The sequence below is a fragment of the Caloenas nicobarica genome, chromosome 15 (genome assembly GCF_036013445.1).
Source record: "Caloenas nicobarica isolate bCalNic1 chromosome 15, bCalNic1.hap1, whole genome shotgun sequence".
NCBI lineage: Eukaryota > Metazoa > Chordata > Aves > Columbiformes > Columbidae > Caloenas > Caloenas nicobarica.
In genome coordinates, this window is record NC_088259.1 from 2,529,598 (window position 1) to 2,557,318 (window position 27,721).

Genomic DNA, 27,721 nt, shown 5'->3' on the forward strand with positions numbered 1-27,721 from the left:
TATGCTTATATCATTTTCTCTCTCCTATAATTGAAAAACGGAACAGTACTTGCTAATTTAATCTGAATCAGTCATCTGCATGTATTAGAAACAGCACAGACACCTTTTAATAGGAACAAGAGTAATTTGCCACCCATGTTTTGATTTCGAGCCCCAGGTATGATGATTGGTGGGGAAAAGCAGCCACTTGAAAATATGACCAAAGGACATCTCAAGGCCCAGGTCAGAGTTCGAACCGACTGTGTATATGTTTAGATTTCAACTTGTTGTACTTGGTGATCAGATCCAGCTTACTGTGCCCAAGGGTCAGTCTTTTCTCAGCCCCATATGTGCTGTTCTTTTCCATCAGCATGTCCTCAGTGAGTTTATCATAGCAAGGAACTACAGGCTTTTTATCTCGTTTCAGCTGGTTGTAGGGGGATGGCAGGTCCAATTTTCCTTGTCTAGGACTCTGTCTTTTTTCTATCCCACAAAAAGCGTCATTTTCTGCTGTCGGTTCCCTTTGGGCAGCAGACGGCCCTTTCTGCTTCACACTTGTCCCGTTGCTACTGACACCCTCTGAAAGGGACTGCAACATCTCCTCCTGTCGTAGTGGGGAGCAGTGGCTGCTGGTAACTTTACTGTCCCCTTCATAACTCGGTTTATTGGAGCTCAGGGCAGGGGAAGGCTCTGGCTGCAAGAATGTCCTTGCTGTGGTGAGATTGGATTTGTGATACAAGGCTGGGCTGGGTTTGTTTGGAGGACTGTTCGGTGAGTCTGGTGGTTCTCCTTGCTGCTTAGGGCAAGTGGGCTTCAGAGATGTGTCTTCCTTCTTATTACCAGAATCAGAGCTTGAATCTTGCTTTTCCTGGTGCGCATTGCAGCTGGAGTTTTTCAGAAAGGGAGACATTTTTATGCTTCTGATGCTTACATTGGACAGGCTGCTGGAGGGGGTTGAGGTTTCAGCATCATTCACCTGTGCAGGTTTTAAAAGGGAGTTGGCAGCTTTTGAAGAATTCTGAGAAGAGGGGCACGTTCCCGGGTCCGGCAGACAGAAGCTGGTCACTGCTCTGGACTCCGCATACAAGTACCGGAATTCCTTGTCAAACTCTGCAACAATTTGACCACGGAAGTGGGTCATGAGGCAGGTGTGGACTTGGCTGCAAAGCCAGGTGAAACTGTGAAAAAAGAAGAAAAAAACCACATGTAACTTTAGTTCACAGAGTGCTAAGATGCTTAGGATTGATTTTAACGTCTGAGTGATGTATTGCAACCTTCCACTCTTCTGATACCCAAGGCATTTTCAAGTGACAGATAACACATGCTGGGTAGTAGTTGAGCTATTTCATCCTTGCATTCCTTTGGTGCTCTTGATTTAATGTTAACTGGTCCTGCCAATTTGTTATTATCTGCTTTGCTGATATGTTTTCTAATCTCTTCTACAAAGATTTCAACATATCTTTAAAACTTTCTCTGCAGTATGCAAGTTCGAGGTTACTTGTAGAGATGAATGTACTCATTACACAATTATGAAAGCGCAACCCTAAAATGGTCATTTACTTTCATCTCAGCGATGGAATGAACTGTATGAAAATATAAACAATGAACAGGAAATATCAGCCAGTTTTCCTCAGCCTTATGAAGGATGTAGAGCAGCAACTGGTCCCTGCCTAAAAAGCACAGCAGCATGACTCAGGCCTTTTCTTCTCCAGCTTCCTCGTGCCAGCAAGAGCCATCGTTTCCCATTCCCCATCCCGTTAGTCCTGGTGAACCCTTTGTGGGTGGGTTTGTCAGCCCGTGCAGGCGGGTTCTGCGGGGTGTGTGGTGTGTATCAAGCTGGCGGTGGCAAGGAAAGCTTCGACTGCCCGGAGACGGTGTGGCCATGGGACAATGAGACATGAAGCACTGAAAAGCTCTCTCTGCCCAACACGTGTTGCAGAATTCGTAGCTCCGCACTGGGCTGGTACTGCACACTGAACCAGACCTTCCACGGAGGGCGAGGAGACTCCTTGGGGGACACCACAACCTGCCTGTCTCCTGCTCGCTTCCCTTGCCTTGGCAGGAGATATGTTCTCATGTCCTTACCATCTGTAACACATGATGGACTTGAAGGAGCCACTTTGGCAGGTGGGAGGGTGTGGAATGGAGATCCGGGCACTGCCTTGAGGAGCAGAGGTCTCCAGAGCCCCACAGGGATTCCCCAGGACAGGAAGGCTGGTGATGTTTTCCATAAGTATTGCTTGTGAAATTCCCCAGACTTTTCCTTGCCATCCAGTTAAGAGATGAACGGTGTTAGAAGTTCATGAGTCCTTTGCTCAGTAAGTCTAGTCCCTGCTCTCACAGTACAATGTCCTGGGATCTTTTCTGGGAGATCATTATGTTCCACCTTAAAATGAATTACGTTTTGCCCCAGTTGGAGAAAAACTTCCACTAATTGCCACTCTGCATATTTTTCTTATCTGTTTAAACCCACCTGTTGTTTGTGCCAAAACTGTAACTTAATTAGCTCTCCCCTCACTTATTTACACATAGTAACCACATCTCCCAATCTTCATTTTCCTGGATTAAACAGGGAAGCTCCTCTTAAAGAGTACGCTCCTGGTCACCCTAATCATCAGCTCCTTCTTTCATTCTTGCTATAGTCAAACCAGATTAGCAGACTAACTGTGTGAAATAAAACAGAATCTTGACAGAAGAACCGGCTTAAGGCTGCGTTATCAGCTGCTAAAGCAAGATGCTGACTGACAAGAGCAGGATGAAATCACAGGAACTACAGGAGAGCAATTGCAATGGGAGATTCCAATTATTCTCAGGTAAATATAATTTCAGGACAAGATACTGACACTATGTTTTGGGACCTCATCAATGTTTACCTCACAGGGCAGCTATTTGGGAACTTTTAGTAGGACAACCAGCTCTTGGCTTCTTCCTGAGCAGGATGCAGTTGTTATGGTTCATAATGTTGTTTCGAAGAAAGTAGTGTACGTACACTCAGCATACACACCCCTCAAAGAGCAACATGAAATGGAAAGATTGAAACTCTTCTGCTTAATATCGAAACAGTTAAATTACGTAACAATGAAGAAGTAGTAAAGGAGCAAAAAGCCTTTGCAAGTGCCATGAAGAGTATTCAGAAATACCATATTGGAAGCTCAAAGCAAATGCATACAACTTCACAGAGACACAAGGGAAAACAAAACAAACCCAGAACATAGCTGGGATGGCTAAATGAGAGAAGAGAAGCTATTAAGACCAGAAAACCCATCTTTCAAAAAGGTTGGGCCATACGTTGGAAAAGGCACGAGAAATACCACTCAGCTCTGTGGGGCCAGCAAGTGGTCCATGTGTAAGAGGAGTGCGCAGATAATCCCTCTGCATCGGTGCTTATCGTACAGGATCTCGGGATGATCCCTGCCCTGAATGTACCTCTACACAGAACACAGGGGAGGACCAGTCTCATGTTGAAATCTTTGTAGAAGATATTAGAAAACATATCAACAAAGCAGATAGTAACAAATTGGCAGGACCAGGTAACATTAAATCAAGAGGACCAAAGGAACGCAAGGATGAAATAGCTCAGCTACTACCCTGCACGTGTTATCTGTCACTTGAAAATGCCTTGGGTATCAGAAGAGTGGAAGATTGCTAATGTGATGTAATTTTTTTAATGTTCCAGACCATTAAGTGTCATAAACTGCACAGCGCAAATTAGTAGAAACTCTTCTAAAGAATACAATTAATGGCCATATAGGTAAATACGATATAATAGGAAAGGCGGCTTTTGCAAAGGAAAGTTATCTCTCACAAAGCTGTGAGAGTTCTTTTAAGAAATCAGAGTCCAGACAGGAGATTTTGCACCGACATTGTGACAGGCATCTGTCCCGGGGCACTGCCTGGCTCCCAGGGTGCTGGTGTTCCTGCCCACGTTCCTGACAGCTGTTTCCCTTCTAGACGTGTCCCAGCTCACACATTCACTTGTGTTCACTTAACTCCTCAAAACCACAAACGCGCTCAGAGGGCTGAGCACCCTCTCCTCTGGAGGGGCAGGTTTGCATCCCTGGCACGGTGAGGATTGTCCTGTCAGCGAGAAGTCCCTGGTCAGCCAGGGCAGGACAGAATCACAGACTAGTTGGTGTTGAAGGGACCTCTAGAGATCATCCAGTCCAACCCCCCTGCTAATGCAGGGTCACCAGAGCAGATCACAGAGGCTTGCATCCGGGTGGGTTTTTAATGTCTCCAGAGAAGGAGACTCCACACCTGCTCTGGGCAGCCTGGTCCAGGGCTCTGGCACTTCAAAGAAACCTCAAAGGTTTCTCCTCACGTTTAGATGGAACCTCCTGTGCCCGTTGCCCCTCACCCTGTCATTGGGCACCACTGAACAGAGTCTGGTCCACCCTCTGACACCCACCCTGGAGATATTGATCCCATTGATCGGATCCCTCTCAGCGTCTCTTCTCCAGCTGAACAGCCCCAGCTCTCTCAGTCTCTCCTCATCAGAAAGATGCTCCAGACCCCTCGTCATCTTCGTAGCCCCCCACTGGACTCCCTCCAGTAACTCCTTGTCCTTTTTAAACCGGGGAGCTCAGAACTGGACACAGTAACTCCAGATGTGGCCTCACCAGGGCAGAGCAGAGAGGGAGGAACAACTTCCCAAGGTGGGAGGACAGTGCCACCCCATCCCGCTTCCCCCAGCCTGGCACCCTTGTGGCCAGCAGACCTGGAAACAGAACTGTGCAAGTAGTCACGCTTGCCCTCCTCGTCCTGGCTAGGAGGTCTCATGTCTCAGACTCAGATCGTTTAGCAGGAACATCACAACAGCCTCTGGCCACACCATAGCAGGAGGTAAACAACAGGTCTTGCTTAGATTTTCCTTCCCCCCTGGATGAAGTGACTTCCACCTTCTGCCTTCTCCCAGCACACTCCGACCCAAGAGCTGCCACCCTACAGAAACGCAGGAGATGGGGACACCCAGCGATCTCCTCTCATCCACAGGAACGGTCCTTGCCCCTGTCAGGGGAGCAGCCTCACATCCAGCAGTACGGTCCCCTGGTCTTATGACTGTTCGTGCCACTGATGCCTCTTACAGCATTTTCCCCAGTCCAGGCATCACTGTCTCCCAGTTTCCCATGCTGATCCAGTGGGGTCTGCCCACTCTGTGTCACAACAGGACCTGGAAGGAATCACCCAAGTCCCCTTTTGCCATAGTACAGGTCTCCATGACAGGACAATGTGGCTTTGCCAGCCATGGCTATTCCCATCACTACAGACTGAAAAAGGTCTTTTCTTCCATGAATGGCGTGGAAGAAATAGCAGGGAATGATCATTCTTGGTCTATTCTGGTATTAACGTGAGGCATTGAATGAAGTTGACGGGTTCCAAATTCAATGCAGAGAAGAGGAGGCACTTCCTCACACAACAAAACACACAGGCAAGCTGTGGAGCTCCTCACTGCAGGCCAGTGGGGATGCTTAGACTTCATGTGCATCTCTAAAAGTGGTTGGGATTTCCTGTCGTTACCTTTTCCATATCAAACTGCTGCATACAGAGATCCCGTATCCAGCTGTGAATCACCCTGGGCCACAAAGTCTGGGAAAGGACGGCTGCAGGATGGGGAGCTGTAGGACAGGGGGGCTGCAGGACAGGACTTCTGTAGGATGGGGGGCTGCAGGACAGGGGGGGCTGTAGGATGGGGGGCTGCAGGACGGGGGGGCTGTAGGACGGGGGGGCTGTAGGATGGGGGGCTGGAGGACGGGGGGGCTGTAGGATGGGGGGCTGTAGGATGGGGGGCTGCAGGACAGGGGGGCTGTAGGACGGGGGGCTGTAGGATGGGATGGCTGTACGATTGGGGAGCTGTAGAATGGGGGGGCTATAGGACGGATGGCTGTAGGACAGGGGGCTGTAGGACGGGGGGCTGCAGGACAGGGGGGCTGCAGGACGGGGGGCTGCAGGACGGGGGAGCCGTAGGACGGGATCCCAGCCCTGCTTTGCTTCCAGAGCCTCCCGGAGCAGGACTCCGCCAGGAGCCCCTGCAGCTCAGGCTCTGGCCAGGAGATGGAGCTGCAGCATCACCTGCAGGGGTGGCAGCGCCCTCCTGTCCCTGTCCCCGTCCCCGTCCCCGTCCCTGTCCCCAGCTCTGCCCGGGCAGTGCCCAGAGCCCCGGCGGGTTTCAGCCCCAGCACTATTTGGTTCTTGTCCCTTTGTGAAGCGGCCGAGGGGCGCGGGGGCGGCTCCACAGCCGCGTTCCTCACACTCACCTACTCTGCTTCTGCTCTTTCCAACTGATGAGACACCAGGCTGCAGCAGAAGGCTTTTTGCTTTCAGTAGTAGTTTCTCTTACTCATTTTTATTGCTTTTCTACCACTTTGGCTGTCGAAGGAGTTATTTTCTTTCTGTATGCCAACACGAACTCCTGTGTATCATTTTTGTTCCTTGCTAAATGTAGATACTACATAAAACTCATTACTAGACCTTTCATTTCACGTGACATTTTCTTTGATAAGATGACAATACTCTGATATTATTGTAGTAAGCTCTTTAAGCTTGCTTCCAATGCACTTGAAATAATTTTCACTCCTCATTTTTCATCTTCATTTTGATTAAAAACAGTGCAAGGTATTCATTTAAGTTGGCCATCCCATCTCAGTTATCCTTATCTCTTATTCATCCTTACAGCAGCATGCCTTGGCTCTTTCTTCTGGATTCACTTTTTCTTTATAATCCTCTTCGCTTTGCTGTGCTCCGCAAGGTCATACAGGACTTATCTTCTGGCAGTGTCACTTTATTGCTGTGCGTATCAACCTGGGGTTTCTGTGCTGATACACTTTTCATTCCTCATCCACTCACTTTCTGCTGAACTATAGTTTCTTTATTGAGTTAGATCATCAAGTTAGATCTAGAACTTGCTCTTAACAGCTCTTTGCTCTTGCTTGGGACATGGATACCTGAGAATAAAAGCACCTTCCTTGTGAAGAAATTCCAAGTCTCCTCCAGGTTCAAACCCATGGAGCTTTACCTGTCCGTTGCCAAACACTTACATATGTTGTTTTTCCTTCCTCGGTACTGAAGCCAGGTGCAGAGCTTTTGTGATCCTCTCAAAGTTCTCCTCTCATTTTTCAGTTTCAGCTGTACTGTCAGCTTCAACTCCGACTCTTGAGTTTCTTTCACTACAATATAGCAAACAATGACCTCCGTCCTCCCTGTGCCAATGGCAGAACACGGACCGATACTTTGACCACCTTTCACTTGGACCTGAGAAATTTAATCTCCTCTAAGGCAACTCAAACAGCCACGTAACTCCAGTTCAGGCTGACAATACCACCTTTTTAGTCCTAACCTGGCAGGTGTTTTCTCTAGTTTTCCTGTTCAAGATCCTGTTTAGCTCTAGCCCCATTTGCCTTTAGGTTCCTCCCATCTGCTGCATTAGGAAGTGTCTTCATATCCATCACTCTGTTATGTTAAATAAGTGCTCAAATAAACGTATTTTTTCTTCTGGTGCCCAGAATGACACTAAATAAGTAGATACACAATTAATATTTAGGATTTTAGATTATTGCTTTTCCTAGATATCTAAATGAACCCTGTTTTCACCTTGTCTTCATTTAAAGGAGATAAAATGTTAAAGACAGAAAACACAGGGAAATTTTTAATCAATAAACTCATAAGAGTTGAGGAGTCTAAGCTAATTTGCTTACAGTTAAGATAACAGCAGTGACCTTGGTTCCTGTATTTAGAAAGCTTTCCAAAAAGGTGCCCAATTCATACCAATAGGCAGTAATATATCAGAATGAGTTCAACTTGCCAAGAGTACTTTGGAAAATAAGAAGGGCTTTTACAAAACTGTCAAGGAAAATGTCAGCATAGAGAACGACAGTGTCAACATAGAAGGTTCAATATGAAAATGTCAATACGTGCACTGCTCTTGCCGCATGCGTGTAACACTGCATATGGGGCTCATAGAGGAGAGAATGTGATGGCTGGAGATGTAACTAGAGACTGGAAATGGATTTCAGGCATGATTTGAGCATGCATTTGAGGAGAAAAGAGTCTCATAGCTGAAGTATTAAAAGACACTGAATACCTGAACAGTCAAGGATGGAGTAGGAAAATACCCCTCTGCAAGGGAAGGTGCAGAGAGACTAAACATCTGGATTCACTGCCAACACAGAAAGATGTATTGGAACTCTAGAGGGGTCTGGCATCTTGGCTCTGGTGCTATCCAATATCTTCACAAGCAGCCTGAATGATGGAAGAGTGTACACTCATTAAATTCACAAATCATATACAGTGGAAAGGGACTGCACAGATATGAATTTGAAAAAAGTTCTGAAAAAAACAGATGCAGTTCAACAGGAAAATATTCAAGGAGAATACATTCCAGGCAGTCGTGATCAGGTGCACGAACACAGGCTGGAGAACGTGCAGGCGGCAGCTCTGGGGTTAGAGTATGTCCTAAGGAAAACACGTGTCTGTAGTGTCACAGCGTTGGGAAAAAAAACCAAACATCCTGGGGGTGCACGAACTACATTGCAGCCTACAAGACATGCGTAATCCTTTCACTCAACTTGAATCCTTTGAGGAACAGGAGATGTTTGGTCTGGAAAAGAGACAACTGACGGTCAGCATGGTCACTGTCCCCAGGCTGTACAAACCAGCTATATGGCAGGTACTAAATTGTGTTGGTGTTTGTAGGAGACAGAGAGCACACAGATGTATAATAATCCTCCCTGACTCAGTGCTCTGGGGGGTGACAGCAGAGAATGAAGACTGAGTTGCTCACTGGGATGAAGGACAGTAGAGACATTTGGATCTAAGTTATGGAGCACTACAGAGAAGCCACTGGTCAATGTCTGAATAGGTCTCACTAACACAAAAAGACAGGATGAGTCTTGGGGCTAAAGTGAAGCGCCTAACTAGGAAGCTAAAAAGTTCACAATTTTATTGGTAGCCTTGTAAAATGCTCCCTCTTCCATGCTTAGAATGGGACAGAGAAGTAAAAGAGCATTTCAGGACACGGTTATGGAAATTATGTTAGGGAAAGGATGGTAGAATCATAGGGAAATGGAAAACTGTATGAACACAGTGACCCTATAAAGAAAGCTGGATTCCATCTTAACCTAAATGAAACCTGGCTGCTGCACAATGGAATGCACAAGATCTAGGGAGGCTTTAAACCAGAATCTGGAGCAGAGCTGTGAGGCGTAGAAGGCCACGCAGTTTGAGATTGCACACTTGACCTTCGGAATAAAAGCAAGAGAACCACATTCTAATATGAGCACAGGATCGAAATCAATGACACTTAGGTAAGAAGTTAGAATCAATGAAGAACACCTGAACAAATAAAACTGTGTTTAGAAAAGTCCATAGTGGTGAACAATCAGATCAGATACAAAGGTTTACATGCACACATACATGTTATGAGTTAACAAATCAGATAGATGTTGTGAAATACCTGAGCTGAAATGATGACTCTGACACAGAAACTTACTGGGTAGAAGAAAATCAAAGAACAGTGTAACTGCAAGGGTAGAAATTATACAGAAACTACAAATAGAGAATATGTTGCTGGGGCATTTGCACAATAGATTAAAAAAAAAAAGTCTAATAAGGTAAATGATACAGCAACAAAGGAAACATATTCCTGTTGGATTAAAATTCCACTCTTACATAGGCAAAACACAGTCTTAGGGCTATAGTGGGAGCGGAGTTCTGGTGATAAACGTGCAGGCTAAGGAAGTGCTGAGAGGCAAAGACAGCAGAAAACAGAGGAATAAAGGGAGATTCAGTTATAGTCATGTTGGACAGGGGCCATTACTAGGAGAGCTGCAGAAACTGCCTTTTAGACACTGTAAATGGCTGCTTTTTTGAGAAACTAACCAGAAAACCAGCAAAAGGAGAAATAACATTACCAGTTCAGAAAGTTTCTTTGGAAAGGCCACCCGGCAAAAAAATAACCATGACATGCCCATATCAAATATTCTTTCAGGACCAAAATTATCCACAACAGTAATACTTAACTTAAAAGAGAAAGTGAGGAATGCTATTAAAAAGAAATTTAAAAGAGTAACCAAAAAGGTTAAATGCTTGAGGCAGCATGAAGATTGTTTAAAGATGCTATATTAGAGTCTCAGAGAAAATGGACCTATCAAAATAAAGACATTTTAAAACATCCAAAAAGTCACCATAGTTAAAAGGAGCATTAAAGGAAAATATTAAACAGCCTCCAAAAACTGGAAGTCAGCAATTTTCCAATTATTAACCGGTGAATAACCTGTCATTTAAAATTGAACATAGTAGCAGAGGAATGGAAAGTAGTAAATGTGAACCTTTTAAAGGGCTCCTGGAAAACTACGAATGAGCCAGTCTTATTTCCATACTGAACAAACTGGTAAAAGCAAATAGAGAGTAAAATGATTAGACGCATAGCTATAATCATAACGCTGAAGACTCAGCATGTTTTCGTGGAAGGAAGCCATGCCCCAAAAGCCTCTTGCTGGTCTTTGAAGGAGGCAGCAAGCACACAGATGCATTTGATCTGCTTGCTGTTGGATACTTGAATTTTCAAAGAGATTTTGACACGGTCATTCAGCAAGGACCCTTAGAAAAACTACATGATCATGGAGTACAAACAAGGTCTACCCAAAGAGTAACAGTTGATTAAAGATGGGATGCAAATGCTAGTAATAGTGTTAAATTACCCACTGGATCACACAAGTTTTGTGCGGGGATCACTGCTGTTCAACATGCTCAGAAAAGTCCTGAAAAATGGTAGAAACAGTCTGTGTCAGAGCTCATGACAAAATTATCATGGGTGGTCAAAAGAAAACTGGATAATCAGAAGCTGCAAGAGCTGCTATGGGGTGAATAAGTGACAAAATGACAGACAAAATTCAATGTCAATAAATTCAAGCAGTTGCAAAAACTCTGAGAATATCTGTATATTGCTGAGCTCTCAGATATTAACACTTAGGAAAGAGATCAGGGTGCCTATGGATGGTTCAAAAAATGATCACTACAATGTTGAGCACTAGTCCAAAAGGGAAACAGCAGACCAGGAACTGCCAGAACGGGGACAGAGGAAAAGACAGAAGTCACCATTACACTGCAGTGCTAAACTGGAGCGGGTGGGGACATCCTGACCTCTTCATGCAGTTGTCAGTTCATCTCAGAGCAGACAGACGTTATGATTAAAGGCCTGGAAGCTCTGCACGAGAAACAACTGAATGGCTGACGATACTTCAGCTGGAGGCGAGATAATTCACATAAGGGATTATAACAATGGAGGATGAAATCATGGATGCAGTCAAGAAAGTCAATAGAGAAGAGTGATTTACTGTGCCCAGGTTATGGGAATTTGGGGGCATCAAATATAAGGCCTAATGTAGAAACAATGGATCACTTATTCACACCAAACATAAATTAAACTGCATGACCCATTGCCAGAGAATATCGTGAGGCCAACCACGGTGGGAAGAAGTCTCCTGTGACAAATCAAACATAACGAAGCACATACAATGTGCAACCCTGGAGGTTCTGAAACCTCTGATCCTTGCACACGAGACTGTTGAACTGTAAAACCTGCCAGTGGGTAAGAACACTCTTACCCTCTTTCCTGTGGCATCCCGAGACAGCCCTGGATCCACCTGGATCTTTGGTTTCACTCAGTAACTATTCTCACCCTTTCAGATGGCTGATGGCATTTCCATCTGCAGGGAGAGTAATCTAAATATCTGCTGTACTAGGTTTAGTACCAGGCTGCAGTATACCCAGTAGCAGACTTCCAGATTTTCTCCTGTGACAGTTTTTCTGACCACTGTTAAACAAATTCCACAGAGAGAGACTGTTTCTTTTAGTCCAGAACATCATGTGCTTACTGGGACAGCAGAGAATCAGATATAAGACCTTACGCAACTGAATAATTATCTTCCAGAACTCAGGAAGTTCCAGCTATACAGAAATCTATAGAAAGAGAGCACATCGCAGACCCAAATCCCGGCCCCAGAGCAGCAGAGGGAGGAACCCACCCAGAGCACTGAATCCACGTTTTGAGCAACACGTGGACTCTGGGCCACAGGGAAACAAGATGTTCCTGCAGCCGCGGAGTTCAGTCCAGCTGACACATGCACTGTTTTAGCCATTCAAGAATGAGTGTTCTCAGTTATCTAATCCCCACCTCCTGCACTCAGTGGGGATGGACAGATGTTTCCAGACAGTGATTCACTCCATTGCTCTCAGATACTGCCGTGGTTTAACCCGAGCTGGCAATACAACCACAACAGCCGCTCGCTCACCCCCTCCCCACACCTCTACCAGGGGAGAGAACCAAAAGGGAAGGGAGAAACTTGGATTGAGATAAACACAGTTTAATAAAATAACTAAATAGCAATACACTACTAGTAAATAAATATATGTATATATGAAAGAGAAATAAAAGATACTCAAGGCAATTCCTCATGAGCTCTGTCCACAACTGAGCAGCCAGTCCCAGCAAACCACACCTGGTCCTAAAGCCGATCCCAGAGAGAGAAAAGAGGAAAAAGGCAGAAAAGCCCAAAGGCCTCTGCAAAATGGCAAAAGGCCGGGCTAAAAGTCCCGACCAAAACACTCCCCTGGCTGCACCCCAGAGAAAGATAGCGGAAGAAGGGCCAACCAGAAGACCCTGACTTCTTAAATACGAAGCCTGACACTAATGGGCTGGAACACTCTCATTGCTCAGTCTGGGTGTCAGTCCACCTCTGTCCATCTGTCCACTTCCTCGCTGCCTCACACCTGTGGGCAGAGCTCAGGGTGTCCTTGGCTCTCAGACCAGAGCAATCAAAAACATTAACTCTGTGCTGGGCTGCTATCTGCTTGTTCTCAAACTAAGTGCAAATAATGAGCGTGCTAGCTATGGAAAAGAAAGGTTTCTAACTGCATGGAGAAAATTAACTCATTTTCAGTCAAACCAGCACAGATACACATCTTAGGATGGACAAAATGCCACCAGACACTGCTCTACGTATTGTTTATATAGAGACTCTACATAATCAGTTTCAGCCAGGTACTTCCAATTTTCACTGCCAGAGTTTGATAAGAAGAGACCTCCACACTCAGAGGTGATGAAGTCAGGAGCAGAGCAGGAGGTGCAGCTTGGAGCTACAGCACCGGTGAGGACGCTGGTAGATTGAGGGTCCAGCATGTGCTGGCTGGGAGATGGAAAGGAGAGAAAAAGGGGGAGGGAGAGCAGTGGACAAGGAGAGCCGGTGGAGGGAGAATAAAATATTGCCAGGGCACCCAGTTCACAGAAATATCACAATAGTCTGTCCTGGGAAGCTGCACTGTTTGTGAAGGATAATCTGATGTGCAACGGCATGAAAATACTGTGGGAAAGATCTGTGGGTGGAAAACTCTGAGTCTAGTAATAAAAATATAGTACAAGAACTGTAGTCCCAACCCTCTGATCAGAACAGTGATGGTGATCAGACAATGTGGTTACAGCCTCTGTGGTTACAGAGGCTGCAAAATTAGGACAGGTAGTAATAGTGGAAGATTTCAGCCACTCATATACATACTAGGTTAATGCTCCACTGGGATGAGCTGTGGAGAAAAACTTTTTGGAAGCAATAATTTATTACTTCCCAGAATTAACTGGTCTAAATTGTTTGACCCACAAGAAGAGACGCTCTTCAGGATGTGGTCTGGAATAATGCATAAGACTCTGTTCCAGAGGCAAAATTGGAAGAGCCCATTTATAGTAATGCACACAACACAATTTTAACTCTGTAGTGGGAGAGGGCAATCTAAATAAATGCAGCAAGTGGATATTCAATTTCAATAAAGGTTAACTACGTAAAACTGCAGCAATTAGTCAAAAACAGCTGAAAAGGAGCAGTCCAAAAAACCCGAGATGACTACAGCTTCTAGGTTGTTCAGAAATGTGGTACTGGCAGTTAAGAAATCCGTGGGCTCATCTGAGACCTGTGGGCCAAAAGGGGGTTCAGTGATGGCGGGACCATAGCAGAGAACCTCAATGAATTTTTGCACCCATCGGTAATGCTGGTGATGTGTCTCACTCCTGTGTATTGAGCCACTGCAAAGGCTGCTTCGCCGAGGACTGGGAGGCTTCCAGTAGGATCCCATGTACAGAGAGGGCTCTGGATGTGATCTCGAGGACCACATACCACTGGAGCTGAGCTCCCCTCTGGGACACGGCAGAGTGTGCTGGGAAGAACCAGATTCCTGATGGCACAGGGAAGCCTCTTGGAAAAAGGTCAACAGGGCTCCTGTAAGGCAAGCCCTGCCTCACAGACTTGCTGCGGTTTGGGGAGGGAGCCAGTCAGCACGTGGATAAAGGGATCGGTCGACTACATATTTTTGGGTTTTCAAACAATCTTCGTCAAGGTTCTCCACCAAAGACTTTTAAGAAACTAAGTGACCGTGGGCATGAAGGCAAGGTCTTGTTATGGACCGAGAGCTGGTGGAAGCACAGGATGCAAAGGGTCGGGCTTAGTGGTCGTTGTAGAGGGGAAGAGTCAGCAGCAAGGTCCCACAGACTGGTGCTGGGACCGGATTTCATCTGATCGGTGACCTCAGGCACAGGGGGTGCAGTGAAATCCCCAGGTGTGCAGAGGATCCTCAACTCCTTCAGGTGGCTGAATACCCCATTGGAGGCGAGGGAATCCAGAAGGACCTCACGGAACTGAGCAAGTAGACAAACATGCGGCAGATGAGCTTCAGTGTAGGAAAATGTGGTGTATCCATAGGAAAAAATGATCTGTACCAGGCCTGCATGATGCTGAACCTGGAACGACTCACAGTGGAGCTCAGAATTACCATCAGCAGTTCTCCGAAATCATCAGCTCAGTGTGTAACGGCAGCTAAAAAATTCAATTAATGTTGGCCACTGTCAGCAAGGGTAATAGCAATGACAATAATGAAGCAGAGGGCACCATTTTGACCCTCTATAACACCTTGGTGCAGCCATATCTTGGGGGCTGCGTGCAGTTCTGGTCTCTGCATCTCAAGAAGGACATAGTGAGGTTAGAGATGGTGTGGAGAAAGATAGTTAAAATGACTGAGGGATGCAGTAGCTGCCATATGAGAAGAGACACAGTAGTTGCTGCTTTTTCTTACCTGTATGTACCAGCAAGAACTTGGTCACAATCAATCAGGACGAACTTCTCCAGAACCTGGCCTGTAAACTTCTTGCCTGCTTTGCTGTAGTACGTGTCTCCACTCAGACATCTTATGCGCATGTTCTGAAAACAAAGCAAGCAGAGTTGGTAAGCTGAACTGAACTGCAATGTTCCCTGGTGCATCATTGATGGACTTCCTCAAGCAGGAGCTCTGCTCCCAGCAGTAGAATGCAGGAAGGCATTAAGTATTCCTTGGCTTCTACATACCAGATACTTTGTCACACTGTCTGTTTCTATAAGATAAAAATACCAATACATGTTAACAAGTTGTGCTTGGGTACAAATGTTGGTTTGAAAAAAAATGAAGAATCTTATGACCTTGCAGATCATTTCTGAAGTAAGACTATACAATTTCTTCTACATTACTGGTAATATTAAACTAATCCCACTAGCTGATGGCCCTGCATTTAAACTGAATTTCAACCCATAACAACTAGACAGTTTCTAATAAATTGAATGTGCTGTTCTGATTTTATACAGTGACAGGCTTCTTAAAACCAAAATATCACTCAATAAAAATAAATTACAGAAAGGTATGTCTACATTTTAAGAATTGCCTTTTATCAGTATATTTAAAAATTACATTAAGATTTTCAGCTGCTCTACTCAAGTGTAACAGACCTGATCCTCATCGGTTTTAAAGACTGCAAAGAACTTCTCTGATAGAACTTTGGCCCATAAAACTGACTGCCCAGTACAAAAAGGGAAATAAGTCCCTCAGTACCCAGCAGGAGCCTTTTTTCTAATGTGACATTTGTGCCCATAATGAGAGTTATTTGCACCTCAGTTGGGGAAGGCAGAAGAGAAGAGTCACTGAAAAGGGTCAGTGGCCTGGTCTGTATGAGGCAGTGCCAAACAAAACAGCTGGTGTGTAAACGAACATCCCTGAGGCTGCAGCTGGGGTGGCCCGCCAGCCCGTCTCTCCGGCCCGCCAGGCCGGGTCCTGCCGCCTGCGCTGCCTTTGGCACCAGGAGCTGCCACAACTGTCCCCACCTGCGTTTGGGCCGGCAGATCCCTTTGTGGCACCAGCCCTGCAGAACACAAAGGCCCAGGGCAGGGGTTGGAAGGGGCTGCAGGCGCCGTTTTGCCTCTGAGCAGAGGTGGGTGCTGCCCATGGCCGGTAGCTGCTCCAGGGGACGGGGCAGCTTCCCCCCAGCCGATGTCGGGCTGGCAGACACAGCAGTTTGTAACAGCCAGTGCTGCAGGCAGCGGACAAGCACAAAGAGCTGTGATTTACCTACAGATGTTCTCCGCAGGGCACAGACCCACGTCCCTGCCACCCCTCTGTGCTTGTGGGCACGGCTGCAGCCCCTTCTCCCCGTCCTCAGCCTCCATGGCCGCTCGCACACAGCCCGGGACCGGCTCGCCCAGTCTCTGGTTTCATGTGGGGCTCATGACGCAGAAGTTGTGCCTCGGGGGTGAGGAGCAGAGGCAGCCACCCTGCGGCAGGTGACTCCATTCCTGACGCTTTCCTCTTCTGTCAGAGTCCCCGGGTCGGAGCTGGGCTTCCCAAAACGTCTGCTCACCACAGCGGGGTGGGGAAGGTTTGGCTCTCACCTCACGCTGAGGAAGTCCCTGCCTGCCCAAGGAGCACCATTGCCTTCAGGGCTTCAAAACAGCTGCAAATCTCCTCAGGATCAGGGCCCATCTGACCCAACAGCCCATCTCTCGCAGGGGGCAATGGCGGCTGGAGACATGCAGGAGAAGCAATCGTTTATGGTGCTGCCCCCTCACATTGCTGCTGACTCTGTTTTCTGCTCAGGGCACTTCCTGAGCCTCTTGTGGTTTGTCTTAGTGGGAACCCCCTCAGACCTCTTTTCCAAGTGCTTGTCCAGTCTTCTCTTACGTTCACGGAAACTTTTAGCAGGGGCAGAGCTGAAGCTTCACAATCATTGCACTGCAGCTCCCAGTTGTTGCCTTCTTGTGACCCAGAACACGTCCTGATCTGTCGCCTATGAGAAGGGAGAAACTTTTTCCCCATAAAGACAGCTATGCATTGGAACAAGTTACCCAGAGACGTTGTGTAGTCTCCACGCTTGGAGATTTTCAAGACTAGACCACGTGAGGTCCTAAGCAACAAAGTCTGACCTCACAGGAGATGCTGCTTTGAGCAGGAGGTTGGACTCAATGACTTCCTGAAGTCCCTGCCAACTTGTATTAACCTACAATACCCTGAAATGCCACCACAAGTTGCTGATATAGATAGAGCAAGATATGCTGGATGCTTGGGGAGATGTTCACCTAATCCTGTTGCAAATCAACATAGGCATTTTTTTTTTCCAGCACTGAGGTTTTGGTAATACTAGTTCTTACTGGGAGGAGCTTCCTCTTGCCCCCGGGGAAGCTAAAACCACTTCAGGTAAGGGATATCCCATAGATTTCTCACCACAGTATTTCTTCACTCCCTCTGTCCTTTCCAAGGCTGGACGAGTTTCTGATATCTGGCTCATTTTTTCCATCATCTTCTTCCTCTTGGCAATCCAGGCCCTGAATTGTCCAAACGAGATGAGAATCCTGCAGTCTTGCAGAAAAGCCAGGCTGCTAGGTGCCACTCTCACTCGATTTAGACAGTAGTTTTAGGTTCGGCAGAAGGCCATTTGAAAAAATCCGATAGTTACGTCTTCTGCTGTGACCGCTGCCAATGCTCAATGCGCCAGCGTGGGATTTGGTGATGTTCAGCACCAGGATTTGACACCAGTGGTCTCACACAATGTTCTCAGAAAATGCTGGAGGGGCAATTGCCCCAAATTCCCCATTAACCCCAAATTGTCACCAATTATTCCAAATGGAGATTTACCATCACATCCTGTCTCAACTCAGAGCCAGATATGTACATTCGTTCCACTTAGATGTGACTATCTAGCACATATGTTAACATACTGCTTGAGATGCATCAGCTTAAGAGTCACTTCACATTGAGACCTGCGGGTGAGTCACTGCATGGGGGAGGGAAGTGCTAATTAGCCATTCAAGCACAAGACGTGACATCAGGTCTAACAAAGAGACAGACATCCCCATGGATTTAAACTCATTCAGATTTTAATTAAAAACAATGGCTGGGCTGTTGGATAAGAAGCAAATAAAATAAATTTTGGAGAGATGGAATTCATCTGGATCTACCAGGTGACTTCAGTGATGCAGTTGTTTATGAAAGAAAACATGCTCCAGCACGAAGCAGTTCTCCCTAACAGCTGCCATCTCAAGAGGCAGGATGAAACGGGTCTGGCTCGTGAGAAGCAAGAAAAGACAGGGCATCACCAACATGGGGTGCCTGTCTAAATTAATCTTTGTGTAGACAGGTTAAAAATGAGGGGAAATTTAGACCTTTGTAACTGCATCTATTTTGAATGCTGTAAAACATGATTTTTGCATTTTCCCTAGCCTCTTTTTTAGTTAAACATTGTTTTGAGGTAACTGGATGACTCCCAAGTGTCCCTCACCAAAACGAAGGGAAAAACTATGAACTTGGTGGCTGGAAGAGAATCAGTCCCCCAGCCAGTGAAGGAGCACAGCCAGGACTGCTGGCCTTGCAGGACTAACGAATGACAACAAAAAACCAACTTCCATTGATAGATGGTAGCCAGAAAGGCGACATGGGGAGCAGCAAGATACTGGGGTGCATTTCTGAGTCTGTGAGTTCCCAAGAGAGCTTGCTCCACTGACACATTAATTTTTTATTGTTTGCCTGGTCTGGGCACCACACACCATTGCTGATGGGCTCCCCACTGAGCGGGGAACAAATCCCTCAGGAACCCACAACTGAATCACAAAGCCTTTTAGGCAGATCTTAACATGAGATTTTTAACACGTGGTTTTACAGCGAGGCAGTGCAGCAGGGTGAGGAGGAAACGGAAGGTTTTGCATCAGGACATCTGAAGGGACTCTCTGCTTCCCTTCCCCACCCAGTTACGCACTCCAGCAGCTCTGGCCAGAATCTGAACTGAGCTGAGGGATCTGAGCTACGAGCAGTTTAAGTCTTGCAATTCTATGTCCTGAGAGGGGACAACGAAAGGAGATGATACAGGTTCATATGAACATAAGTGTTCTGGTCTGCTCCTGTCTGCCCATCTGCACCAGCCCAGCAAAGCATTCAGTACTGTATTGCATCTTATTGGCCTTGGCTTCACGCTTCTTGTGTGTCAAACTGAAACAAGGGCCACAAAACACGGAGACATGGGACTAGAACAGCTCCTTCCCTCCTTCCCCTGAGCTTCCAGGCAGATCTCTGTTTCCTAGATCAAACAGCCGTGGTCTCTTAGCCTGGGACAGTGGGACAAGGGATAGGTCCTACGGACCAGAACAAAGGGTACATGAATTTTAGCAATTCCAAGACCTGTTTATCCTATCCAGTGTGCGACTGAAAACTTACTGGGAAGTTGTCCTGAGTAAGAGCCATTTTATTGCACATTTCCACAAAATGCTTCAAGTACTCTTCATCCAGGATCAGGTAAACAGGGACGTGCCGTCTGCTTGAGGCCTCCAGCAGGTCACACAGTATTTCCATGTCTGTAAACAGATCCATCACAATTGCTATCACCTAGCCAGGAGAAAAGAGGGGGGGGGAGAAAAAACCCAAGAGACTGTTAAAATCTCATGCCCAAGTGAACTATGCTTTAAACTATGAATTAAGCATTCAAACCTCCTGAGTTAGTGAGCATCTGTGGCCACACAAGTGGACATTGCTTCTGGACCTTTATGTTTAAAAGCCCTTACCCCACCATGGCAGACAAATTCAATTTAAAAATCTATGAAGACACTCCCCATCCAGCTACCTCCTGTCTCATCTGTCATTCACAGAAAGAAATAGCTGAGAGGTTAATGCATGTTCACAAACTGTGCTTATCCTTAATGCAACAAATACATGTTGCCTTAGGCAACTACACCAGAAACACAGCATATGAACAGAAGAGCTAAGACTGACCAAAATAATTATTCAATCAACATGTGTGACTCCATAAATAACTAGCATATTAATATAAAGACATATTATTTTCTTCAGGAAGGACACACTGCCAAGTAAGGGAGAAGGTATTTTGACCAAGTATGTACATGCCCTTGTTCCGGGATTACATCCTAGGGGCGACCAGACAAAATTGTAGAATAATGTGTGCAGGAAGGATCCCTTCCCCTTCCCTGCTGGCAGCACTCCTGCTGACACAGCCCAGGATGCAGGCGATGGTTATGAAACCTAACAGCTCTATCGTAATAAACTGAAGACTTGTAATATAAGGTCTCCAAGGAAGGGCTTCTAAAAAGGAAAATAATTTTAAAAAGAACTGCCAGTTCTTTAAAAAATGAGATTGAAGAAGGCCATGGAAACCCATCCCACTGTGGAGATGGGATGGGAGGCAGCAGACCATCTCAGCTAAATGAAATCTCCAAAAACTGGAAGGAAAATACAGAAAATGAAAAGTAGGTCATGACAAATACCTACTATGGGTTGATCCAGAACTAGAAAATTCAAAGTACAGTATGACTGCAACCAGAACCATGGATCAAGAGAAATCAACCATAAATACATTAAGATACGACTGGAGAAGCCGTTGTACCGTCCCTCACGGAGTGAGGCTGCCAGCGGACAACATCAAGGCAGCTGTTGTTTGGATCAGGAAAGGACTTGCTGGGATCCACCTGTTGGCCATCACCATTAGTGGCAGGAATCTGGGGGACACAAGGTGGAGAGGGAAGGTCCAGGCAGGAGAGCACTTGCTGAGCTGGATGCTTTGTCACGCCTGACGCACTTCACCTGAGGCTGCTTGCAGAGCAATCTTGTCACTTAGACCTTGAACCATTAACACTGAGAACTCATGGAAGGTGGCAATGCACTGCGGGACTGAAAAAGGCGAAGTGGTGAAGGCTTTACTGACAGGCCAGCTCCATTTCAAAAGCTGAAAAAAATAATGGAACTACTGACCAAGTACTTTAGTGCCGGTCTTTAGCATAGCTTAGCAGTAAATAACATAACTGTTTGGTACTTGTAAGTTATATGCATAGCTCTGATTTGGAGTTTCTGTACCTAGTAGAGGATGCCCAAATAAAGATGAACCAAAAAGCATTGAGTTTTGGAGTGAAGTTCCAGTGGCCTCCTCTACCCTGCTACTCAATATTCGTGCCCTGCACTACACTTTGCACACAAAATGCCTGAGTTTGTTCTGCTGCTCATCACATACTCCATGAGGATGGAGGAATCCTGTTTTCAAACACCTCCTCTGCCTATGTTAGAGCACGGCCATAAATGCAGTTCTCCATAGTGACAATCACCCGATGGAGCAGACCACGTAGGGTGAGGTTTCCTCTGCCACCTCTGCTCGGCTGCTCCTCTTCAAACAAAGAGTTAATGCAGAGGACAGCAGTGAGGTTGACAAGTGCAGTGGTTCAAGCTTTAAATAAGAACAGGCTGAATCACATTCATGGGTCTGACCTGGAATATCTTCAGAAAAGAGCAGAGGACCTCCAAGTGTCGCTGCCCTTGGATGTGGGGACGGGCTCATGTCTATGCTCCAGATCGTCACACCCCAGATTGCCCACTGCCCAGTGTAGCTCTTCTGCTCTGTTTTCATTAATAAACTGACTCTTTCCAGGTCCATACTCGTGGTCTCTGCGCTGAGTGGAGGCGGCTGCCATGGGCAGAGCAGAGCCCCATGGCTTCCCCATGCTCTCCTGCCCAGGCTTCTGCTTGGCAAGCTGGCTCCTCTCAGCCCCGCTCTGGCGCACACACTATGGAGAGACCCTCTGCCCCGGAGCCGCGGCAGCGAAGGGCAGTGTGTGGGACTATGGCGGGTCCGTGGATTCCCTGACGGAGGGCATGGGAACAGAGACTGGCCTTGAAGATATTAAGGTGTACCCGTGAGAAAGAAGGGAGTAAAAGAGTAACATTGACGATAGCAAAATTAGCCAATGATACGCTAATATTGCAGCCTGTAACCAATAGCAAAAAGACACGAGCTGGTAAAGACTATATAAAAAAGTGTTTGTGGCAATAAATGGAGACTGCTGTTTGTACATAAGAAGAACTTTGTCTATGTTGTTTGTCCATCTCAACTGCGATGGGGCAGCAATGCCAAAAGGTTGCTTCCTGCTCCCTTTTGCACACGGACAAGATCTCTTGGCTCTATCTGATTTGTCCCCAAAGATGATGCCTTCAACATAGGCATTGGTCCTCAACATCTTGCAGAAGACTCCAGGCCCAGCCCAGCAGGATTTGGGGAAGAACCTTCCTGGAGGCTGGTGTGATCCCAGGCATCCATGTTGGACATCAAGCAGCTGTTATCAAGAGCTAAAAATCATTGCTACTGTCCAGGCCACAAACACATCTCCACCGTCTCACCCTGGCCCTGGGAGATACAGGTTCAGAGCCTGACTCCAAAGGGCACCTCTTTGGTAGCCCTCATCAGTGATGTCTTCCCAGAAGCCTTATGAGGTTCTGGCAAACTCTGCTCCCCTCCAGAAATGTGCCGATCTGGCATGGACAGCAGAGTCAGCCCTGGAAGAGCTATGAAAGTGGTAAGAAGCATCTTCAGCTTCCCAAATCAGTGTTGCTGCTGGGCTATCAGCATTAGGTACTGCAGAAACCCCCACAAAAAACACAGGACTTGACCATGTCTTCCCACATTGGCCTTCAGGTAAAGATAAGCCAAATGACTTTGATGGGCCACCCATCCTCTAATGATGAAGCACCAAGAAAAAGTATAGTCCAAACCTTGTGTGAGGCCTCAGGCAAGTCCTTCTCCGCTAAACTTGCCCCACGATATTCCAGCTCATCTCAAACGTAGGCCTGAGGCAGGTTTGGCCCTGGAGACAGTCTAAACTTCGCTCGGGAAGTCAATATGATGGAGTCAAGAGAGACCAATGCTCCTTTGTCCTCAGACCCCACATGCTCAGAGGCAATGCTGCTGCCTAGCGTGCACAGAAGGTCCACACCATCTTGCTTTTCTCTACCAGTGCTCACAGGCTTTGGCAAAGTTCAGGGCTGTTTCTTGCCCAGAACCAGCACCGCCAGTCTGCGGTGCTCGCTGCGAGAGGGACGGGGCTGAGCGGGCAGCAGCGTGACTGTGCACGGCAGCACACGGCCCAGAGCCACCCATGTGGCACCCGTGTCCTGGGCTGGATACAGCTGGATGCCAGGTAGACCCGCATCTCCTGGCAGCCTCCCGGCAGGTTTCTGGCGTTGGTGTGGCAGCAAACGCCCCAGGCAGCGGGACACCAGCTTGTGCAAGCTGGGTGGAGCCCTGCATGATAGTCAGACTCATGTTTTCCAAAGCGGGTCTTCACTTGGCATCAGGAGGTGGAACAGGCTCCGTTCAGGGCCTCCTCACATGTGATCCTTTCACAGGAGGGATTTGGGCAGAGTTGCTCTGGGGGTGCTGGCAGCACCCATGTCAGGCAGGAGGGCTGGCAGCCCCGTGTGCGCCGCAGTTTGCAGCAAGGAGCACGGCAGTGCAGAGAGAGGGGAGGTTGTGCCTGGCACAGCCTCGCGTGGTGGAGATCCAGGTGCCCGTGTTGGGGCTGCTCATTCTAAGCTTGGGTGCCACTAAGGGCCGCTCAGATCAGCATACCCCCTCAGTAAACAAAGCAGGCAGCTTTTATAATTACACCAGCTCAACCCCAAAGCCAAGAAGTTTTTGGGGAAGAAGACCCTGGAAGTCTTCCCCTGGAAGCCTCCTAAGAACTTACTGTCACAAAAGTGAGGTCTAAAGCCTCGAAGATAATTTCCAACAGCTCTATAAAACAGTGGAATTTAGGTACCTAAGTATCATCTCCAATTCAGGCTCCCACCAACTCATGTCTCACATTTAAAGCCTTGGGGATTTAAGGCAATCTGGCCCTACAAACCCAAGCAATGTATGCCCAGTGCCTCCAGGCCCTCAGTTTCAGCGGTGGAGGCTGCAAGGCTGGAGCTGCCTCCAAGCATCGCTGCTCCTCGCCACACTGATCACAGCCTTGAAACCCACGGGTCAGCCTTGGCGGGTCAGGACACTGCAGACACAGCTGTCCCGCAGGCTCAAGACAATTCACACTTTGCCATTGTAGGGTTAAATCATGACATTTCTACATCCACTTCTGGAAACTCACAATTCAGCAATTACTTCTGTCATCACTTTGGGAATTACAGCACTTACCAGCACCCCACTGGGGTTGCCATCTGTCTGGTTTCTAACCAGCACAGCTGGTTTTACTGGTATTTGCCAATAGCAGTGTGGCTTTGGTCATTACCGTAGTGTTGCCACTTGAAGCAAGACATTGCTTCTCCAGGGGACCATCAGGGACCCTTCTACCATTGCAGGTAAATGCAGACACACCGCCAGTGCCAGAGTTGTACAGGAGGGGTGAAGGAAGCAGCATGGACAGTTCAAAATAGATTGGAGCTCATTCGACAAAAGTAAAATTGTAATAGTATTATCAAATGAAGGCTAAGGTGTGGCTGTGCTGCATCTTCTTATGTCTGCAAAGAGAAAAGCTCAAATCTGAAAATACATCTTCAAAGACAGCTGGTTTAATGCAGCAAAGGAGAAAGACAAACTGCACCAGCAGAACGTACCAAGAGAACAAATGCCCTTTTTGCCGATTTGTCAGTACAAATATGCTGCTGCAAAATATGTCAGCCGATGTTGATCTGTATGACTGTACAGGAGAAAACAGCAAACAACCTTTCAAGACACAGGCCTGCCTGTCTACACGGCCCAGGAAAAGCACTCAGGGATCTCAACAACCTTCCCACAACCCGCCGGCACTGGATCCCCCTCCTGTGTTAGCTGTAAGCACACAGCAGGAGAAACACTCCGAAGGAGGGATATATGATGACAGCTTAAAGTCTAGTGGAGGAAATATTTGAAATGCCAAACCAGCAGTTGAAAAGCAAAAAAGGAAGCAGTTCCCCACACAGTTGCTACTGGTACTTCAAGCAAAAGACGTTTTTACCTCTGGTTGCTCTTTTGTCATTAAAAGACATACAGGCAATAACTTTTTGGTTGGTTTGATGAGCAAAATGACTCAGTAACTACTCAAAGATGTGTAACTGGGGTTGTGAATGATCTGGAACTGCTGTAAATCACAGAGTTAATCCTGGGAAGCACTGGACAGAGCTGCTAACCTAGTCAGAGCTGCTAACCTAGAAGCCAGTAAAACACCAGTAATAAAACAATAAGATGGTTTAAAACTCATTCTCACATTTCATGCAACAGTCAAAACTACTGCATGAAAATCCCCAGCTTGAACATAAAGGGCTGAAGATTGTCAGTGCTTTTTCAAGCCAAGCAAAAAAAAAAAAGTAAATATCTCAAATGTACTTAAAGTACAATAAAGCACCTACTGCCTGGGCAACTCCCCTGCAGCAGTAGAGAAGTTCCTGTGAACTGAGAAAACAACGAGTTGTTTTTCCTGTGGTTTGGAGGATCATAATACTGTCAGAGATCCGGGACACGTGCTAAGCGACAAGGGGACATTCCTTGGTAGTCATTTACTTTGTGCACTCTACCATGACTGTGTCTTAATCCTCATCGCTGAAAAAGATGCAGCAAGCTTCACAGGACTTTTCAGATCATTTAATATATCATAAATCAGCCGTCTGCAAAGACAAACAAAGTTTTTTGTCACTTACTTCCTAGACAGAACTTCCCGTATTTGCCTACAAAGGTGCAGTAGGAGTTCAGGCATTAAGCAACGGCTGCTTACAACTGAGCAGTAGCTTATGTGACAAAATGGTCTTTTGGACAAAAAAAACAACGTCCCCATTTACCTCATGTCATGCCCAAATGTCTGTGATATGTGGTTCTTTGGTGAAGCTCTGATGCTGCACAGCCATCTGAGCTGCTCCATGGCCCCAGTTTCATCTGCTGGGGGTAGCATAACTTGGTTTGCTCAACTTTGCAGATGGTGATAGAAGATAACGCTTTAGCTCAGCCTGCCTGGAACCAACTCATTTTCTTGACACAGCTAAGTCCAGGCTTAACAATTCTTTATCTTCCGCTTTTTGCACTAGGCAGTAATAAATTTAAGGAGCGCCTGTAAAGTTAAACAAGAAACTACTGGAGTGATAAGAGAAATTGCCTAGAAGCCAACTGGTTAAAAGTGAACTTCGCACTAAAAGTTTACTCAATTTCACCAAGCTATTGAAAGGAAATACATGGAACAGATGAAAAGAACCATAAAGAGGACGAAGACAATAAAAGCTGAAAACATGCCCCAGGTACAGTTGTCCGAGCTGCTCCTTTAGAACACAGTATAGTGACAGAGTAAAAAGAAACAAGAAGGAACACAATTTAGTGAGTAAATTCACGCTGGGTTTGTGCTTGGTAGGCAAGTATTGCATTCATCCCGGTTTTACTACATACAAGGGCTGGCAATTTCTACCCAGCAGAAACTGCAACGTGGCAAAACGGGCTGATATTACTCATCTTCAGAGAGGCACAGATGTCAAGTCTAGAAGATACGATGATGTACTCTAACTCACTTCAAACCACAGGTGGGGATTTTCAGTATCCCACGTTTACTCAGGTCTTACGTTCTCCCACAGCAAATCACAGCGATATCCTCTTGTCCTGCTTAATGCCATGTCCAGGGGTCCAGGAAAGCCCTGGCCGTGCAGACCCCGGGCGGAGGGGCTGGCGGGTGTGCCCTGCAGCCCAGGACAGCGCTAATCCTGCACATCCTGCCGCTCGCTTCGCTACCCTGCTCTGCACACCCCCAAATACAGACCCAGCGTGCCTGAAAGGGCACTGCCTGCGTGACGTGAAATCCCGGGCAGAAAGAAATTACAGGAAGGAAAGGAGCAGGAACAGTTAGAGATTGGCTAGAGAAAAAGCAATCACATCACACCAGGCATCTAGAGAGCAGCACCTGCTTGGAGCGTGTGGTGCATGGATGTGGGACCAGCCACCAGGACTCGGGTGCAGTGGCACGAGACTCAGCTCAAGGGACGCAGTTCCATACGTACCGTCCGTGCCCGGCTGATCAGAGACCGGAGCAAATCCTTAATGCTGTTTGCTTTGTTTCTTTGGAAAATCACAGTGGCTTGAGTCTGGCCAGACAGCGTGCGGAACGGCGCCACTGGCCACCCCAGCTCCAGCTCTGGAGGGTGCACATCAGACATGAGTGGAAAGTAGGTGCCAGATGTCAGTTCAGAGTTGAGGGAAGATCTGTCTCCACTGTCAGCATTGCCAGGGTCAGCCTCTTTGTCTTTCATTGCGCTGGGATCTGGAAAGCTTTGGTTTCTCTGATGGCTCATATATTCCATATCCAGGCTGGAAAGAAGGGGCAGCTCCCGCTCCTCCGCGATGGCACTCAGGTATCCACGCTCCCCCTGCTCAAGGAAGGCGTCTATGGCAAGCCTGGCTGTCTCGCTGTGCTGGAGCACCAGCGGGGTGGGCTCCCACCAACACGGCTTCTTCAGCTGCTCCAGGCGGCTCTTCAGCGGCCCAGACAGCCCTTGCTGGCCTCCATAGCAGCGGTGGAACTGCGGCCTCACCTCTACTGCCAAGTAGTTGAACATGACCGGAGCAGCTGGTGCTAAGAAGTGTCTCTCCAGCTGCATTAGTCCTCTGTGTGACTCCAGGTCTCCTGGTCCTCTTGCACTC

General features: G+C 47.0%; 1 protein-coding gene across 1 annotated transcript; it reads right to left on the reverse strand.

Annotated features, from left to right (window-relative positions):
• Positions 1 to 160: 160 nt before the first annotated feature.
• Positions 161 to 27,721, reverse strand: FAM83C (family with sequence similarity 83 member C). The gene is made up of 4 exons (XM_065645868.1): positions 27,082 to 27,721; positions 19,519 to 19,686; positions 15,088 to 15,212; positions 161 to 1,157 (listed from the first exon to the last, which is right to left on the reverse strand). The coding sequence occupies exons 1-4, from the start codon at positions 27,676 to 27,678 to the stop codon at positions 224 to 226; spliced, it is 1,824 nt and encodes a 607-aa protein (XP_065501940.1). The 5' UTR covers positions 27,679 to 27,721; the 3' UTR covers positions 161 to 223.